Source organism: Puma concolor, chromosome B4, assembly GCF_028749965.1.
Source record: "Puma concolor isolate L17-30 chromosome B4, mPumCon1.1.hap2, whole genome shotgun sequence".
In the NCBI taxonomy this organism is placed as follows: domain Eukaryota; kingdom Metazoa; phylum Chordata; class Mammalia; order Carnivora; family Felidae; genus Puma; species Puma concolor.
This window is the reverse complement of record NC_141673.1, coordinates 120,486,810-120,506,683: the sequence shown is the minus strand read 5'-3', so window position 1 is coordinate 120,506,683 and position 19,874 is coordinate 120,486,810. Positions and strand designations below refer to the sequence as shown.

The 19,874-nt window shown below is 46.7% G+C and overlaps 1 protein-coding gene across 25 annotated transcripts in view; it reads left to right on the top strand.

Annotated features, from left to right (window-relative positions):
• KIAA1217 (KIAA1217 ortholog) overlaps positions 1–19,569 on the top strand; it is a 755,207-nt gene extending 735,638 nt beyond the window's left edge. For 17 of the 25 annotated variants that reach the window (XM_086714730.1, XM_086714731.1, XM_086714725.1 and 14 more), the window contains 8 exons: positions 2,386–2,569; positions 6,572–6,735; positions 7,455–7,619; positions 10,909–11,028; positions 14,763–14,840; positions 14,952–16,547; positions 17,067–17,189; positions 17,903–19,569. In XM_086714730.1, coding sequence (XP_086570856.1) covers positions 2,386–2,569; positions 6,572–6,735; positions 7,455–7,619; positions 10,909–11,028; positions 14,763–14,840; positions 14,952–16,547; positions 17,067–17,189; positions 17,903–18,403 — 2,931 coding nt within the window. In that variant the 3' untranslated portion in view covers positions 18,404–19,569. Of the gene's footprint in view, positions 1–2,385; positions 2,570–6,571; positions 6,736–7,454; positions 7,620–10,908; positions 11,029–14,762; positions 14,841–14,951; positions 16,548–17,066; positions 17,401–17,902 lie in introns of those variants that run through there. The other 8 variants (XM_086714724.1, XM_086714744.1, XM_086714734.1 and 5 more) reach the window with 7 other exon arrangements.
• The last annotated feature ends 305 nt before the right edge of the window (positions 19,570–19,874 follow it).

The following is a 19,874-nucleotide window of genomic DNA, read 5'->3' as shown; positions in this document are numbered from 1 at the left end:
TGTGTCAAAGATACATTTATATCAAATATATATAGATATCTATATATATATATGTATGTATATATATTTGTCTCAAAGAGAGATTTTTTGAACTACAAATGGGTTTCGATGGCCAGATTAAGAGAACAGTCGGATTTCAGAGAAGGGTGAGACACCCCATCCTGTGGGAAGGTGAAACCATGGTGTGCTGGGAAGTGTTTACCAACCAGTTCTCTGGTGGGGGCAGGGGGAAGCCCTGATTCATAGAATCTGCCAGTTTCTGAGGCGTCTTCTCCCACCGTTGCTGATTGCGAGTTTCAGCAGGACGTCAGTGGGCATGCGGCTGGGGAGATGTGAGTCAGCTCTCCCTGCTCAAGCATATCACTGGTGAATGCGGGCCGGTGGAGGGTTTGCTACTGGCCTGGAAAAGTGAGTAGAATCTGGGTAAGTGGAGCAGGGTTGGTGAGGGCTAGCACAGAGGGGTTGCTGGAGCAAAGGGAACCACGAGTAAACTTGTTTTATGGGAACAAGATAGAGGAGACGAGGCTGGCAAAACAGACTGGAACCGGATGTGTGGGAGCTGGCAAACCAGTCCAGGACGTCTCAAGGTCATGGGGTGGGTGTCCGAAAAAATGCGGCCCCTCAGAGCAGTGATAAAAAATCAGCATCTTCAGAAAATTGCTCTGAAACAATGTACAGAATCAATTAAGGTGGTGGGGTCTCGAATTAAGGTTGCTGGGTGGGAAGTCATTAGAGTAGTCTCAGGATGCAAGGTGGAGGCCGTCAAAATGGAAAGAGAAAACTGGGTCTTAGAGTCACACGACATAGAAAACACGCCATGGTTTTAAAGATTCTATCAGGAGCCCAGTATCCACGCCTGAGTATCACATTTTGTCTCCCCAGCGTCGTTACCCCAGACCCTGCTCCTCACCGTGCCCGCCTCTCTTGCGTGTCAGCAGTGGATAACTCAGGTTTCAAGAAAAAATAACCTCTTCAAATTGCCAAGGCCACGGTCAGGGCAACCGGGCCTCTGGACCCTAGGTAGCTTCTGCCTCTGCTCCAAAGTCAGCGGCTGTGCCTCCCCTCCAAGCCAGCCGTTTACGAAACGCAGCTCACGGGAGGGGTGAAATGTGATTGCCTGACAGTGATTCTGTCCCATTGTGCCCAGCAGGGCAGGGGCGAAAACTGAACAACACGTTTCCTCCTGAGAGTGAGCGGAATCTGCCACTTCCTACATCTCTGTATGGAAACCGTGTCAGTGGGACGACCCATCTATTTAACAAACGTCTCTTGAGAACCCACTGGGCGTGGCCATCGTGGCCACGTGTGTATTCTCAGTTTCGACTCACGAGTCGTCTCTGAAAATGCCCCGATCTGCGGTAAGGAGGCCTGGGCCTCGCCGCCCGCTCCACTGCTGCTGCGTAAGGTGAGCTTCCTTCACGGACCGTATCCCCGAGCCCTGCTGTGCACCAGCCCCCAGAGGCTCTGAGGCAGGCAGGGAACAGAAGGGACAGAGTCCGTGCCTTCAAGAAACATGCCTGCTTGTAGGGAGAGGCCGAGAACCAGCGTATGCCAGATGGTCATAAAAAGCTAGGAAGAAACAATGAAGGGAGGGGGGTGGTAAGGGGTGGCAGTGGCTTGTTTACGTAGCGTGGATCTTGGACACATCCGCGTTCTCACGTGTGAAGTGTGTTGGTGAAGTGATCTCCTCGGTCTTTTCCAGTTCTTACGTGTTGGGGTTCTAGTAACCCTGGTGCCATTTCCCCTCTGCCCTCCTGGAAGGATTACTGTGCCACCTCGAAATCACAGGAAAATGTTCCTTTTAAAAAAATGTACAGGTATTTAAAAATGCATTTCATGTAATTCTCCCTATTGGGAGAACTTGATGGAACTTCGAGGGTGTCCAGATAAACCCCATTTTACACGTAAGAAAGTTTGACCCGGAGGCCATATAGCAGTTCTTAGCCACGGGACTGTGATGTAGGATTCTTTGTTCCTGGTGAGTGTTTTTGGGCTTAGCTTCTGTTTGTCTGCACATCTCCTCCGCAGTGAAAACTCAGTTTCGAGAACAAAAACTTGGTGATGGGATACATGCTTTTGAAAGCATATCCCTGTGTCCTTTTATTAGTATTGGTTGAAAGTAGCAGTAAGTGCTCAGTGATAATGGAATGAATGCATTTGGGTTTCTGAGCTTGCTTCTGTGTGAGTGAAGACCACTTGGGCTTACACAGCAGAGAGCACAGGGGCACGTTTGTCTGATGTGCAAAAATGTCCCTCAGTGCAGAAACCGGAGCATTATTTTATCCACATTTAACCTGTGTTATGCTCTCCGCCACCCCCACACGAAATCTCTAATTAGCTTTCCTTCTGGTTTTTAAACCTTCCTCACTTGTTCTTTTCCTTCAGAAAGCAGAGAGGAAATGGGAAGAGAAAAGGCAAAATCTGGACCACTATAACGGGAAAGAGTTTGAGAAGCTACTAGAAGAAGCTCAGGCCAACATCATGAGGTCAATTCCAAACCTGGAGATGCCACCAGCCTTGGGCCCACAACCAAAGGGCGATGCTCCGGTAGACAAGCTAGAACTTTCAGGTGAGGTGCTCACAGGGCTATGCGGGCTGGCTACCCTCGGGTCAGGGCAGTGCTGCCTACGTAAGCACGTGCTGGCCAGCAGCACCAATCTCTCACTTCTTAAGACTCTTATAAATTGGAGCAAATCCTCAGGTATCACTACATTCTCACTACTGCCTCTTAACTATAACGGTAGCCTGGAAATGATGTTCTACTTGAGGATACTAGAACAATGCCCGGTAAGGTAAAATTTAGATTCCCGGCTTCCACATTTCCTGTGAATTTATGACACTTCACAGCACCAGCTGGGAGAATGAGAGGGCCGCATTTAGAGTAAGAGCTTTTCATATGCTGCAGGAAGAAAATGCCAGGCTTTATGAGGTCCCGAGGGGACATTAGATCATGAGGCGAAATTGCATTTTTTAAATCAAAATTATTAGATGGTATATTGAACTAACTAAACTATGGAAGTTAAGCCTCAATGTGTCCCTAAGAACATAAAATAACCGTTAGAAAACTCAGCCTCCTAAATCTCCGACCAACAAGCCTCATGCCTTACTCTGATCTTAAAGTTGCGAACAGAGACACCATTCTACCTGCAGCCCAGTGTCTCAGAGCCACATTCGATGGTGCCTCCTCCAGTAGCTAAAATTAATCTGGAAAGGAATCGCCATCTTGACTTGCATGCACGTCCAGGAACATGAGCATAGATACAATTTGTAACCACTGTAACCCTGTCTCACTGTTCTCCTTCCCCAAAGCTGCTCTAAAATTCCCCTCACTGAAACTGCCCCCATCAGCCTGTGTGTGCCAAGTTTTTCACCCCTTTTCCCCACCTGCCCAGCTGGGTGAGGCCTGTTTAGGGACCAGAAGGGTCAGGCAGCAAGTACCTTAGGAGGAAGGGGCCCGGGAGGGGCAGCCCTGTTCTCACAAAGATGGCTTCTCCCCCAAAGTCCCCGTGAGGAATTTCTCATGGGTAAAAGTCTACACCATTCCGTTTCCATCTGGCCTAATTTGGCTCTCCTTATTATTACTTTTGTCAGGTAGTCCTTTGATGTTTTATAATCACAAATAAGTTATAAAAAATAGTTATAAATCATAATTGTTCCTTCTCGTGATTGCACTTGTTATCTTACCACATCTGGGCTTTTTATTCCTTCAGATTAAAAAAAATTTGTATAAAGTGGGGCGCCTGGGTGGCTCAATCAGTTAAGCGTCTGACTTCAGCTCAGGTCACGATCTCTCGGTTCATCAGTTTGAGCCCCGTGTCGGGCTCTGTGCTGACAGCTCAGAGCCTGGAGCCTGCTTCGGATTCTGTGTCTCTCTCTCTCTCTGCTCCTCCCCCGCTTGCACTCTGTCTCCCTCTTTCTCAAAAATAAACCAACATTTAAAACCAAAGAAATAATTTGCATAAAGTATTTTTTAAAAATTACTCCCCAAAATATTTTTGCTCAATTAAACATGTTATGTTATGTTATGTTATGTTATGTTATGTTATGTTATGTTATGTTATGTTATAAGTAAACTGTATACCCAGCATGGGACTTGAACTCACAACCCTGAGATCAAGAGTCACATGCTCCACCAGCTGAGTTTGTTTTGTTCTGTTTTGTTTTGTTTTGTTTTGTCTTAACACATGGCCTGATTTCTTCTCAGAGAGAGTCTGCTAATGTACTGGCCACCAGAAATGCATAAGGATACAATCTGTTACCTGCAAACGTTGGTTTCTATCATTTTTACTTATTTGGCATGGATGTCACTGCTTTTACTGATTTTTGTTTACTAATGAGGTGAAATTCTACGCTTAGGGTTTTTAAAAGCTATTTGTATTTCCTCTTGTATAAATTGTCTGACTACTTAGAAAATGTAGCTCCTAAAAAAATCAGTGGCAAATTTTAGAGATGGTAGCCTCAGTCAGTGTTAAAGAAAAATTATTCACAGAGATATTTGTTAAAAAGAGCAAGCAAGACTTTATTCAAGACCACGGCAGCAGGGGAGAGAAACTGAACCCAGCTCTGAATACAATACATCAAGGGTAGGGAGAGTCTCGCTAAAAGGCAGGCCAAGCGCCTGGATGTGCAGAGGGAGCGAAGAACCAGCTCAGATGTCAAGAATGGGGGATTCTTGCTAAACGGACTTCACGGAATTCTTTGCTAAAACTGGGCTGAGCAGACAGAGCAAGGGCAAGGCTGAGCAGACAGAGCAAGGGCAAGGCTTAGCGGAGAGGAGAGCTCGGAGGAGCCTGACCAAAGCCGGGCAAAGAGGCAGTCATGGTCATGACCCAGGAGAGGAGACCTGGGCCCACTTCCAGGGCCCGTCAGCCTGTGCCAGTCCCTGGGGGGACCCACAAAGCTGATGAGGCTGTCCCCCAGCCAGGCCGCTGGCTCAGGAACCAGCCAGGTGGCCCACTGCTGCTGGGGCCTCGTCACCCAGCACTCTCCTGCAGGAGACCAGAACTGTCGGCTACACGTAACCACTGGCCTTTCACCCTGATGAGCACCCACACCCTTACTACAGCTTTAAGTAGAAACTTCTCAAGCGTGTCCCTCAAACAGCTCTGACTAGGTTGCTCAGAAAGGACAAACATATTCCTGAGAGGGCAGGCCGTGTTCCTAGAGAGAGCTGGGGCAAAGTGCAGTTGGAAGGTCCAACCCCGAGTTTCTGCTTCTGCTGCTTTAGTGCGCACTTGGGTTCAGGCTGGTAAAAGGCAGAGGTGAGGAATGATGATAAAGGACAGAAATGAGGAGGTTTGAGTTTGGTTAAGTGCCTTTTCTGGACATTTTTCTGGAGAAAGCTAAGTAGATATCTGTATTTCCTAACCTTTGGTGTCAATGCCAACTTCTCCTTCTGCATTTCTGTGTTTACTGCCTCCTTTCATTAACAGAGAACCCTTTCCAACCACATAACCAGGACCAAAAGTCCATTTTGTCCCTGACTTTGTTTTCTGTTCATCTGCCTTGCATTTCCTCCTGGCCCTTCATCGGCCAGATTCTATTCTAACATCCCCTGCACAAACTCCTCCTGCTAATAACACCGTCTCTCACGTCCTTCCTTTAGCAGCCATGCGAGGGGCTCTGGACTTGTCTCTAAGCTCTAATATTTCATCTCTCCAAGGAATACCCAGAAGTTTTACTTAATGACGATAGCTCTTGGGGCACCTGGATGGCTCAGTCGGTTGAACATCTGACTCTTTTTTTTTTTTTTTTTAATGTTTATTTTTGAGAGAGAATGAGAGAGTGAGCAGGGGAAGGGCAGAGAGAGAGGAAGGCAGAGGATCTGACGTGGGCTTTGCACTGACAGCGGAGAGCCTGAGGCGGGGCTCGAACTCACCAACTGTGTGATCATGACATGAGCCACAGTCGGACGCTTAACCATCTGAGCCACTCAGGCACCCTGAGCATCTGACTCTTAATCTCAGCTCAGGTCTTGGTCTCAGGGCCCTGAGTTCAAGCCCTATGTTGGGCTCCACACTGGGCATGAAGCCTACTTAAAATATATATACATATGTATATATGCTACATATATATATATGTGTATATACAAATATATATACATATGTATATATGCTACATATATATATGTGTATATACAAATATATATACATATGTATATATGCTACATATATATATGTGTGTGTATATGTATACACATATATATATATGCACATATTTTTTTAATAATGATAGCTCATACTTGTATTGCATTTACAGTAAGTCACTAAGCACTGTTCTAAATGCTTCGTGTATATTAAGGTATTTAATCTCCACAGCATCCCAGTGGAGAGGATTATTATGATACCCATTTAATAGATGACACAACTGAGGCAGAGAGAAGTTAATTAACTTGTGCAGGGTGTTTTTGGGATTTCAAGTCAGTCGGGCTATAGGGTCTATGCCTTTAATCCTGGCACTATGGAGAGAACAGAGAGATGTTTACATCAGATTGCATCAAGTTTATAGAAATACACTGTTCTGGAAGTTCTCTTGCAAAGAGGTTATTTTGCAATGACACACTGTTTTCCAGAAGACTCTCCGAATTCCGAACAAGACTTGGACAAGCTGGGGGGTAAGTCCCCACCTCCTCCTCCCCCACCCCCTCGGCGGAGCTACCTGCCAGGATCAGGGCTCACCACCACGAGGTCCGGCGATGTGGTCTACACCAGCAGGAAGGAGAACATCACCGCTAAGGTCCGATGGGTTCAGCTCTGGTGAACTGGTCTCTGAGTTCAAATGATACCCTTAGACAAGGTTCTCTCTATTCTCACGTAGAACACAGAAAGTAGTAAGGCGGAGGAGAGAATTGATTAAGCTACATCACAGGAAGCCCCACAGATGGGGAAATGTCAGCCAGTGTTATTGGACTAGACTCAGCACCACCTGCTCTATCCTTACTTGACTTGTAGCTGCAACAATGTAAAATGCAAATCACAAGCTACTTCTCCAGCAAGGGCCTCATAAGATTGAAAATGGAGTAGAAGGGGACGCAAAGGAAAGTCCACCTTATAAAAGCTAAGTGAGACTAGCTAACACGGTTGTAAGAGTCTGTACAGAAAGGTGTTCAGTGGGCTTTAGCTGTCACTTAACTTGGCAAGTGTGGTCTTTTGTGTTAAATGTAAAATACAATTTCCAAGGAGATGTAGTACGGGCAGGCCTTTCTTAAAGGCACCAAATGTTGAGTAGTTATAACTTTATTTAAAATCTTCAACCCATTCACCAAAATGGCAGCTTGTACAAAAAAAAAAACCCAAACTAAAAGCAAGGGATATTAATAGTCTTTCGACTCGATTTGAAGAGGTAGGAAGCCGACATGCCAGGCAGTAAGGGAACGTGTGTTGCTGTAATCTGTGCCTCTTTTTGCCAGCCCCTAGAGGCGTTGAGCTAATATCTGTGATTTGAATCTTCCACAGGCAAGCAGTGAAGATGCTGGACCAAGCCCCCAGGCTAGAGCCACTAAGTGTCCGACCGAGGAGCTGGCTTCCACCTGGACCCCATCCCCACCGCCAGTCGCTACCTCGTCCTCAAAGGACGAGGAGGAAGAAGAAGAAGGAGACAAAATAATGGCGGAACTCCAGGTATGTGGATGAGGTAACTGGTTGTGGCTCCTTGCCTTACTAGCTAGGCCGCTCTGGCTACGTCTCTCATAGATCCATTAGCTAGAGAGGGCTGGCAAGGAGCCTTTGGACCTAGGCCTCGTAAGCAGCATCTTTTGGCCTTGGCCTTCAGTTTTCCAAGATGGCGCTGAACTACCCTCAGGGTACTTCATGACGTGCGTAAGGAATGACTGTTTCACAAAACAACTCAGGAAGTTTATACAGGAAATGAATTGTGAATTTTCCTAGCTCCAGCCAAGAGGATTTACTTTCCTTGCTTTTAATAGTCCATTCATTTCAAAAGCAATTCAGACAGGGATCCAAAATATCAGCCATTGTCTTGTCTTCGTAAGGACTGATTAAGGCCTCCTTCACGTGGGTCTCATAAAAACTTTGGTTTTAATACTTAGAATGGCTGCCCTTAGGTCTTCTGTCCTTCATACCAAGTTCCCATTCCGTGTCAGCATCGTCTTTTCAAATATGCAGAAAAATGGAATGATTTCATTTCCCATTTTCTTTGCCCTGTTTGCGAAATGATTATTTATTAGTTTTAGATTTTTATTTTTTAATTAATTGACACAGTCCATTCTTAGGATTAAGGATGGGGTACAGAAACTGTACTCAAAGTTTACCCCACATTCAAATCATGGATGTGAACCTACCCTGGGTGTATGTTCTAAGAACTTTTCTAATCAGAGGCATGCACCATTCCCAGACCAAAGTCTGTTCATAGAGTATTTCATTTTGACCCATACTCACTGTAGCATTTTTTCCCCTCTCTGGATGGTCAGATCACATGGTCAGATCACACACTTAGGGCTCCAAAATACATTGCCTCTTCACCAGTGCACGCACCATGGGTCTGCATTCTTCATGTGGAGTAAAGAGAACTTTTAAGCCATGTCATTTCTACCACGGTTGTTCCACTCTGCTTTCTGTGGTAATAACTACCAAAATTGGGCTGTTTGGATTTACAGGGCTGCTGGTTGATTTGTCACGGGGGTGAGCCCTTCTGAGCTTCTCTCAGACTGGCCTAGGACATCCCCTCCACCAATCAGATCGCTGACAGATTTTTAGGACGTTTAAAGAATGTCATACATAGGAACCATAGATGTATACAGTTAGCGATGCACGAAACAGTTGAGAGGGTGGAGGCGTCCGTCGCTCAGTGATCCAGGGAGGACCCTCTGGCTAATGACACTGGCATGGCCGGGCTGCTTGTCGTCGGGAGATTGGTGCTCGTCCTGAGATGTGTAGGCAGATTCTGGGACCGTTCGTTGTAGCCTCTGCCCCAAAGCGTGGTTTAAATTGATCGTGGCCCAGTTTGGTTCAAATGGATGACGAAGAACTAGGTAATTTTACATCTGTGCAAGGTGAACAGTCACTCCTAATCCAAGAAGTAGAAACTTTTAGGCTCATGGATAATCCTGCACTAGCCCCCTAAGAGAAGTCATTTACTTGTTCCAGCTGCGCTTTAGAGCTCATCACTTGGGAATATTTCCCACCACTGACGTCTAAATATCTCTGATGGTTTCTTTGAAAGTTTTCAAAGCCTGGAGTATGTGGTTTCTTGTTGTGTTATTGGTGGTTAGGTAATACTGGTGAATCAAGTGCTCTAAGCCTGACTTAACCAAAGCCAAGAGCCCTCCTTCTGGGGTAGGGACCCTACCCGCTGCATCAGAAGGTCAGCCGCGCACTTGGGCTCTGCACTTAGATGCCCCCGAGGCAGGACAAGGAGCAGATGCGGCCTCCTGAGTGTGACTGTGGAACAGTTTCCTGCTGTGTGTTACCAGGCGTCAGAAAAAACCAGAGGCTCCGAAGTCCAGGGTCTGACAGCCCAGCAGAGATGGCAGGTGGCCTCAATGGGCATCTCCAGGGCCCTCTAGGACTGGGGTGTCTGAGAGACCGCAAGGGGGGAGCCAGCACACCGGCTTCAGGAAGAAGGAACAAGCAGAGAAACAGAAGAGCAGGCCGGGGAAGGTCCCAGGCATCGGCTCAAGTCATGTTTTAGGACCCGTGCTGAAACAGTCAACTTGGCACGGGCCTGGGATATTCTTTCTGCCCACGGAGGTATTTCCAAAGGACCATATTTGACAGTAAGAAAATATTGAGGCAGTTATTTGGGATTTTTCATCGAAATAGCTGATCTTTAATCCTGACTGCAAGTTTCAATTATTTGGAGGAGTTTAAAAAAAAAAAAAAAGGCATGTGAATTAATTCTGAATTAATTATTCTCTGTGTGAGGCCTGGGTAACAAAAATTTTTTTTTAACTAGGTGACATGTAGTTGAATTGAGAGCCACTGATTTCAAGAAGCTTGGGTGCTGGGTTCTTCATCTTTCCTGCTTTCGTGACCGTATTGTCACTCCCTCTCTGCCCCGCAGACACAGCCTGTGCTTTCTGTTTGTCTGAGGACTGGCCTCCCTCACCCACTATTCACCCAAACTGGGGTGGACTCCTAGAACTGAAATTGATAGTTTTCTAGGACAGATCTAGAAGCTCAGGCAGAAAGGAGGCAGCTCAGAACCCCATGGGCACTCAGGAGCATCACTTTATTCTAAATGCACCTCAGAGCACCTTAGAATGTGGGAGTACCTGTTACTATGTTACTACTGTATTCTTTTTTTTTTGTTTGTTTAAAGTTTATTTTGCACGAGAGAGTAGTGTAAGCAGGGGAGAAGGGCAGAGAGAGAGAGAGAGAGAGAATCCCAATCGGGCTCTGCGCACTTTGGACGAGAGGGTAGTGCAAGCAGGGGAGGGGCAGAGAGAGAGAGAGAGAGAGAGAGAGAGAGAGAATCCCAATCGGGCTCTGCACACTTTGGACGAGAGAGTAGTGCAAGCAGGGGAGGGGCAGAGAGAGAGGGGGAGGGAGAGAGGATCCCAAGCAGGCTCCACGCTTTCAGCGCTGAGCCCAGTGCGGGGCTCAGTCCCACAAACTGTGAGATCAAGACCTGAGCTGAGATCAAGAATCAGTCGCTCAACCGACCGAGGCACCCAGACACCCCACAAAGGGCATGCGTTCCAAGGGTTCTGTCCATTTATCACGCCGTGGCACAGCCAGTGAGGAAGCCTCTGCCTCTGGCTCAGAGCTCAGCTTTGCTGCTCTGAGGCCAAATGCCAAACCAGGTTTCGTGGCGCCGCCTCCCCGTCCCTGGTGTGACCGCCCGGCAGGACTAGGCTGGGGTCTCCACGCCTCCAGACTCCCTGTCTGTTCCCTCCTCCCTCCTCACTACGCCGGCATCCCTGTTAACCTCAGTATTTTAATCCCTTAGGCATTCCAGAAGTGTTCCTTTATGGATGTAAATTCAAACAGTCACGCTGAGCAGTCCCGGGCTGACAGTCACGTTAAAGACACTAGGCCGGGGGCCACAGTCCCACCCAAGGAGAAGAAGGTAATGTGGCAGTTACACATTTGCCACACAGTCGAATGGTCCTTCTTTCCTTGCTCTGACACTAACACCGCTCCTGCGTTTGTCCTTTCTGTGCCCTCTTTTTCCCTCTCACCTGTTTTGTTTTGTTTTTTTTTTTAAACTAACAGAGACACAGCCTTAGGTTTAATCAGAGATGCCTGGTTCGGGTTCCCAGCGTGCACTGTGTGTTCCTGTAATAGTCTATGCAGAACTTGGGCATTATCTTCCCAAACTAAAGAGTATCCCCCTTGCAAGATTTTCTAGAACTCTAGAAGTAAATGGAAACATCAGTCAAGTATGTAGCACTTTTTCTAATTCTTAACGTGTCTTCTAGATCCCACACGCCTGTGTCAGAAGTAGCTGCAAGCCTTAGAGTGTAGGGAGAAAACACACCACAGAGCTATATGCTCATCATCCCTGGGTGTATCCTCGTAGAAACGACGCATATGTGTTTGCACACGTGTTCAGGAACGCCAGACAGAATTTGCGCTAAGTAGGACAAATTCTCAAACTATACCTTGCAAAACAATAAGTTCGGTGTAAGCTCAGTGCTCATACACATTGTGGCGTCCTAATGGCTTCAGGACAGCTGTCCGGGCTCTAAAACAAAGTTCACCGTCATTACGTAAGTCCTTTAGGGAAAGGACATTAGCCTGAATGTGTGAGCTTCAACTTTCTGAGTTGGCTCTAGAGCTTTTAGGATTCTTGGGCATAAAGCCATCTTATCTGAATGAATTTCAGGATTAAAAGCTTATCGTGACCCACTCCGGTCCTAGCACTTTTCGCGAGGACTAGGTTCGAGCTTCCCCTAAATAAAGTCAAACAAATCAGCCGTAGTGTAGCCTAATAGCTACTCCCGGTGGGCACCTCAGTCCCCGTGAAAGAAGCCTCAGTGAGGGAGATGAAGGATCACGAATCAGAGGGCTATTCTAGCATAATCCTTCAAGAGATGCGGTCCTGGGGCTGACAGCCCCGGGCCGTGAGGCCCTGACAAGGAGACCGGCCTCCTCCTCCCTGCCTCACAACCATCCCAGGGCCTCCTGCAAACTAGGTCTGCCGAGGTGGGGAGGGGGGGGGTTGGGGGCATCTCTGTGCAGCAGGAGAGGTTATGAGATTATTGCTGTTAAATCTTTCTCATGAAGAGAATCTCCTGTTACTTTCAAGTGAACCCATGACATCCTATTTGAAATATACTCCTCTTTCAGTCTGTGGGATTGCCCTACAGTGGCCCTAAGTAAAACCACCTCATGAAAGGCCCTGGGATATCCTGAGTCACAGGGCATACCTGGGCCGATGTCTGTCTGAAACACTGGGAACTGGAAACTTCCGAAAGATCCCTCTAGAGATCATCGTTGTCTCGTAGAACTTTGCTGATTGGCTGAAAAGTTGCATAAGATTTCTCGCCTTGCAATTAGAAAGCCATAGCCTTTAGATACCCTTCACCTCAATCAGGAGTCCGTCGGATAATAGGCCAAGTCTGTAGTGAGAGCCGTATAGGCACTTAAGAGCTTGTTTTAGATACTTCTACGCAGCAGATTGACCTGTCTCATAATAACCATGAGTATCAGACTTCTCCCCACATTTTTGTCAGCACTCCTCCTGGGCTATTCGTCTACTCTTCTATAAATCAAGTATTTCTTTAAAATTTTCTCCTTATCATCATGAGGTGCCAGCCTAATGCTTCACTTGTGTACAATTTTCCTATAACTCTGTCTCTGATTTTGCTTGATTGCCATATGCATTTAGAGCCTGCTACACAGTTTTCTGAACAATCCAAACCTCAGGACCTACCTATAAACAGACATTAAGAGGTTTAACCACATTTTACGCAGTCTTGACCCTCTAAGATTACCTCTGAGATATAATTGTGAGATGACATGACAATTGTGACCGAGCTACCCTGGATACAGTTAATGCACTTGTTGTGAGACTTCCGTTCTTTTTTTCTAGCCCAGTAACAAAAGTAACAGGTCATGTGAAACCTACCCTTGACATCTTTACCTTAGTGGCTTTCATCGGAGGATTCCTGCTACCACACCCCTTTTAAAATACGTGTGTCTCTGGGTGACATTTGAAATACTTAGCAGTGGGTATGGCATGGGCCCTGACCAGTCAGACAGATGCCAGCGCTGACCCCAGGCACTGGTCCAGAAGAACGTCAGCTGTGCACGTGTCGTGTCTAGATTACATGTCGACTCCTTCTCCAATTCCAGGGTAAATTCTCACTCATGTCCTAGCATGCTCTGCTGCCTCCGTGTTTGGGGTTGAAACCTTAGTCCGAAACCTCTCTTGCTTTTCTTCTTAAACCTTTTATTGGATGTGTGAGTTGTTTAATGATCCAAATTTAAAATCCCACAAAAGACCTCATGTTGTTCGTCTGCACCGGCCGAATTGTTGCACTGGTTTGGGGCCTTACCGGGAGGAGGGGAGGTTTAACAGGAGGTATCCGGTGGCTAATGCACCTTGTATCCCGTACGATGTTTCCATGTGATTAATACTGACTTTGGTGTTTGTGTGTTATTCCTTGAATGTGTATGGACATCCTTTCCATTTGTAACAGGGCGGTGGGGTTGCTGTGGGTTGACTTGGGCGGGCCCGGTTATTATGCTTTGTTATGTTGTCATCGCTTTAGCCAGACAACCTTCTCGGGATTGTGTCCCTTCCCCCTGTAACCACCTCTTCCTTTCGGGCTTGGGCAGCAAGAAGAAAGGGCAGCAGTGCCTTGGAAGCGACAAGGCACAGCTAGTGTTAGTGCCGTGGCAGAGCCCAAGGGAGCTGATACACACAGGCCAGACAAGGCCACGCTTCCCGGTGAAGCACTGTCCGGACCTGAGCCTCACTGCTGGGTCCTCACGTCCTGAATCTCGGTGACACCCGCAGAAATGGACCTTCGCTCTGTGTCCGAGAATACAGAGACTAGAAGCTGACTTACGATGTCAAAGTCACCGCTGTAGTCTCCAATATCTGCTTTGGAGGTATTTTGAGGGTATTTTGGCAGCATTATCACTCTGAATTTGGATTTGACCGCCTTGGGTATTATTAGGTTGAAGGCTATTGTGACACTTGACTTGGCCAAGTCCAAGTGCAAACTGCACATACACTGTCAGTCTGTCATTTGAACAGGGAAAAATAAGGTTTTCGTTTCATCTCCAAGTACTACACCCAAGTGGGGCAGAGTCCTTATAGGACAGTTTCCAGAAAAGCAGCAGAGATAGTACCGAAGTAACTAGCTGGAAGGGTTCTGGTCTAGTTCCCCAGTCTATACACAAGAAAACGGAGGCCCAGGAAAGTGAAGGTGACACAGTTAAGGGGCAGAGCTGGATTAGAACCAAAAAGCTTCTGCCTGCCGAGATACTGTGCTTTCTACTGCACTACACCTCTCTTCCCGTTTTCGATTCTGCTAAGCTCACAATCAGATGCTGGAGAGAGAACGTGTGGACACAGAATCGATCCTTTTATTCTCTTAACTGCTCCCTCACCAATTTTGCAAATCCCTAAACTATTTTGCTAATTGAGATTTTCGTCTCGTGCGAACACAGGGCGTGTTTGGAAGCTGGAGAACAACAAAGCCAGCCAAGGTAGAGCTGTCTAGGCTTTGGCAGATGTGCTTGGCCCACAGGTTCTGGAAGTGTGATTAAAGGAACGATTTAGTTAGAGTCCACTTTGGTGGGGGGATGTGGTTTTGTGCAGTAACATGTCCTACACTATTCTACCAGAATTTGGAATTTTTCCATGAAGACGTTCGGAAATCTGATGTCGAATATGAAAACGGCCCCCAAATGGAATCCCGAAAGGTGAGTTTAGCAAATCTACGTTCCGACGGATACCATGCAGATTCATTGCCCCCTTTCGCGGATCCTGTTCTGATTAATGTGTGTGGTTTCCCTCCTCCACTTCCCTCTCAGGTTCCCACAGGGGCTCTCACACCCCTTGACCATCCTAAATGGGAAATAGCAATGGAGAATAGTGTTTCTGATGCATCAAGAACATCAGAGTATAAAACAGACATCCTAAAGAAGGAAAATTCCATATCCGGCAAACGTTTATTTAAAGACAGTAGAAACTATACCCAGAAAAATGTGTCTAAGGTCAATCCCAGTTACTCTGGCCTTTGTTCATTAGATGAAATAAACAAAGGACCTAAGAGCTCAGGACCGCAGTACCCTGTGCCTGACGCTGAGAATCAGAAGATGAATTATGGAAAGACGAAGGAGATGAGACTAGAAAGACAGGAAAACGCAGATAGGTGTGACCTTCCCTCTCCCGCTAGGTCAACTGAATTGAGCACGTGTGATGTTAGAACTCAAGATCAAGAGGTTCACATGACAGAGTTCAGCCAGGTTGCTCTAAGACCCAAGGGGGCACGGCATGCTAGCGTGAACTCCAGCGAGGACGGAGAATCGACACCAAGTTCTCCCACTGAAGAAAATGCGACCACCGACAACATCGCCTTCATGATCACCAAAACTGCCGTCCAGGTGCTCTCCAGTGGGGAGGTCCGCGACATAGTGAGCCAAAAGGGGGAAGATGTACAGACGGTTAACATTGATGCCAAGAAAGAAGCAATGTCCCCACAAGAAGGAGCTGAAAACGAAGAGCCCGTCGTGTGCCTAGACAAGAAACCAGTTATCATCATTTTTGACGAGCCCATGGACATCCGGTCTGCATATAAGAGACTTTCAACCATATTCGAGGAATGCGACGAGGAACTAGAGAAGATGATGACAGAGGAAAAGATAGAGGAGGAGGAAGAGGAGGAAAACGGAGACCCTGTACTCCAGAATAACACTTCCCAAAAGTTGCATAAGAAGGTTGCATCCGGCAGCCCCGGATCAGGGCAGCAGGCTGATGGTAAATTCCAGCCACACTGCCTTTCACCAGAGGCTGAACCCCCAGGACAGGAAACGAGTAAGAACGAGCTGAGCAGGTTCAGCCACACAGATTCTCCAAGTGCAGAAAGCAAGGGTGACGTGACGGATGACCAGTTTGAAAGCCCCAAGAAAAAGTTCAAATTCAAATTCCCTAAAAAGCAACTGGCTGCTCTCACTCAGGCAATTCGCACGGGAACCAAAACGGGGAAGAAGACGCTGCAGGTGGTGGTCTACGAGGAGGAGGAGGAGGACGGCACTTTGAAGCAGCACAAGGAAGCTAAACGATTTGAAATCACTAGGTCCCAACCTGAAGACGCCCCCAAGAGTATGCTTAGGAGACCAGAGCCGCCCAGTGCAGAGAACGCATCTGTGATTTCCAGAACTGACGAAATTAGAAAAAATACCTACAGGACGCTGGACAGCCTGGAGCAGACCATCAAACAGCTTGAAACCACAATCAGTGAAATGAGTCCAAGAGCCCTAGTGGACGCTTCATGCTCTTCCAACAGAGATTCTGTTGCAAGCTCAGCCCACATAGCCCAAGAGGCCTCTCCCCGCTCCCTGCTAGTTCTGGATGAAGCTCCCACTGCCCTAGAGCCCCCCTCGTCCGTACCTTCAGCCTCACGTAAGGTATCTTGGTCTGATGGAAAACGAAAAGACCCAGCTGCTTTCTTACATCTGCCATAATCACCATTAGCAACAGGTGTCTTGTGATTTACTTGCTTCCTTTCAGGTGGCTCATTGTGGTTTTATTTTTGTCTGTTCGCCACGATCCCTTTCTCTCACACTTTCTCCCTCACCTTCAAAACAACAACAACTAGGTGTCTAACAGCTAATTGATGCTCTTTTTACCTCTGTTGCTGATTGGTGTTGGGTAAACGCAGAGGACGCTGGGTCAGTCATGTGCTGTTGAAATGATTGCTCTGATACTCACATTAAAATCCGTTTGATCAGTAGTGGAGCAGATTCATTCTGTTTGATTCTTCAAATTAACCCCAGTGGTGTCTCCTGATGTCCGTCTCCTAGATCTGTCCTGCATGTAGGGCTGTGGCTTCTCACGTTGAGCTTCTGCACACAGTGGGAGAGCTTGCGTGACAATCCGCTCACGTGCTTCTCCTTCTCTTCCCCTCCCGCTGCTACTTCCCACAGGGCGCCACCGGGACCCCACAGACGAGCAGGATGCCGGTCCCCATGAGTTCCAAGAACAGACCCGGAAGCCTGGACAAGCCTGGCAAGCAGTCCAAACTGCAGGACCCCCGCCAATACCGTCAGGTAGTTTTACCTTAAACCCAATTTTGGATGGACACTGTTGCGTTTAAGAAGCAAGTCACTGACTTAGTTTATACCAAATATCATGTTTTCTTTGTAAGATATGGTTTACGTAGACACCCTGGATCTGGGGCATGAAGAAAGTCTAAAAACCTTCGTTAAACTTTTCACCACGCTTCTGCATGCTTGCAATAAAACATCTTTTACTTTGTGACTCCAAAGTTTAACTGTTAACACAAGGTGCCGGGCCCGTCGGCTTTTCTTTGGGTGAATGTAGTGGTTCATCAGAACACCTCGGGAAACCGAGTCAGACCTGTCCTTGAGCTGCCCTGAAAGTCACCAGTACTAACGTATATGCTGACTGCATTGCATTAGAGGCACATTAACTGTCCGTCACGATGCCCCCGCCCCACCCCAGTAATCACCCAGACGCATGGCCGACCTAGCACCCGGGAACGGTAGCGGGATGGTGTGCCTCTTCTCACCTACGCCGTTCTTCCTTTCCTCCCGTTCTACACATCTCCGTTCTTGTACTTTGGGGGTCTCTCCCAGGTCCAGTGCAGCACAACAAGGACTTAGCTCAGGCCTTGAACTGGTTTGGTTTGATTTGGTTTCTTTTATTTAGTCATTCTCAGAAGGGCTGTGTTGCCAGACCCTGTGGTTTGATCGTGTTACCAGCTTTCTGACAAACTGTCTCCCGCCATCTTTATTTGCAGGCTAATGGAAGTGCTAAGAAAGCTGGTGGGGACTGTAAGCCTACTTTCCCCTCCTTACCTGCTTCTAAGATTCCAGCCCTTTCTCCCAGCTCTGGGAAAAGCAGTTCTCTGCCCTCTTCTAGTGGTGACAGCTCTAACTTGCCTATTCCACCTGCTACTAAACCACCGGTTACTTCTAACCCTCTCAGCCCCCAAACAGGACGATCTGCTCCCTCTGCCTCCCTCATCCCCTCTGTCTCTAATGGCTCCTTAAAGTTTCAGAGCCCCACTCACACAGGTAAAGGCCACCATCTCTCATTCTCACTGCAGACTCAAAACGGCCGAGCAGCCCCTTCCCCCTCCTCCTCCTCCTCCTCCCCGCCCTCCCCCGCCTCCCCCACTTCACTGAATCAAGGTGCCAAGAGCATCAGGACCATCCACACTCCCGGCCTCACCAGCTACAAGGCACAGAACGGAAGTTCAAGCAAAGCCACCCCATCCACAGCCAAGGAAACCTCTTAAAGGCCAAATCCTGTTAGGTGAAAGTCGGAGTTACCTTTAAAAAAACACACAAAAAACGTTTTTCGACAGTCTTCCACAACTGTTTTCCCAAGCGAATGTAACATATTGCCGTACCGTTTGAGGCTTAATGCTAAGTATGTGCTAAATACTGGATGAATAGATGTCAGTGAAGCTTGTTTGTTTTCTTCGTTGCTATTGTAATTACATAGTGTTTACTGTCTATAGCCGATACCCGTCAAATGAAGTAAGCATGTGTTACGAAAAGAGTGGCTGGCAGGAGAGAAGGGTGTGTGAGAGACGGGGAGGAAAATGTACTCAGCATGTAAAACATGTATGATTCCAGAATTTTAGTATGTTTTGTACAAAAATATTTTTCATTACGGAGACTAGACGTGAAACCGAGAAATACACAAGCGTGACTATCTATACAAATTGTAAAACAGATACTATAATATTTCCTTTTATTTTGGTGTTATTTAGCTTTATTACAGATTTCTATTTTTGTCAGAACGTCATGGTTCCTTTCAAGATCTTTTTTGCCAAAAACATTTTGATACTATAGCATTGTACATTTGAAAGTAGCGTGCTAGACAAAAAGCCAGTGAACTTCTACACGAGCCGACACGAGGCATATGTAGAAGGCAGTTTATCAAACCTGTTGCACTGCCGTGAGAATTATGTATAATAATTTGCAGCCCAAGCAAGCTAGTTTTCTTTGCTTTTCTTTCTTTCTTTCTTTCTCTTGTTTCTTTCTCTTAACATATTGGGATTCTCTAGTTGTTTCCTTTCCAGTATCTAAACCCTTCCTTTGTTTCCTGAGACCTGGTGACCCACACTCTTGCATTGTGGATTTTAAACATGTACACTTCTGTACGGTTCTGTAAACTGATCAACTTTTGTACATATATATAAATAGGCCTAATAAAAAATACCGTATGTGGCAGCACAGAGTAGTTTTCGCACACCAAAGTTAATTTTTATGCATGCTTTAAAAATATATCTTGGGATGGGCAGAAATGGGGATACCCGTGCATTTTTAAAAAGCAACGAGTTTGCACAGATAGAGTGTTTTTGTAAATAAATGTATTTGTATAACACAGTCATGTAATATACAGAACGATAAGCAGAGGCTTTGCAAAACTCAATAAAGGGCTGCATGCTTATTATTTTTTGTACCTTGTCACTCGAACTGCTTCCTAGTCAAAGAACAAACATAACTATCACCAAGTTAAATGGGCTGGGTTTTGAGGACGTTATAAGTAACGTGTCACGGGACACGGACTGGCTTTCGGAAAGCCCTACTTCTCTGATTCATGATGAGTTCCTGATCGATTCATTGCGAGTGCGGTGCCTTCTGATGTAACCTGCTGACTCTCTCCTCTGTGGCTTTACCAAGGTTTGGCTAACAGAAAGCAAACCTGGGTCCAGAGTTTCCACCCTCGTTTACAAGAGGGGCTCTTCCTACCTTTTC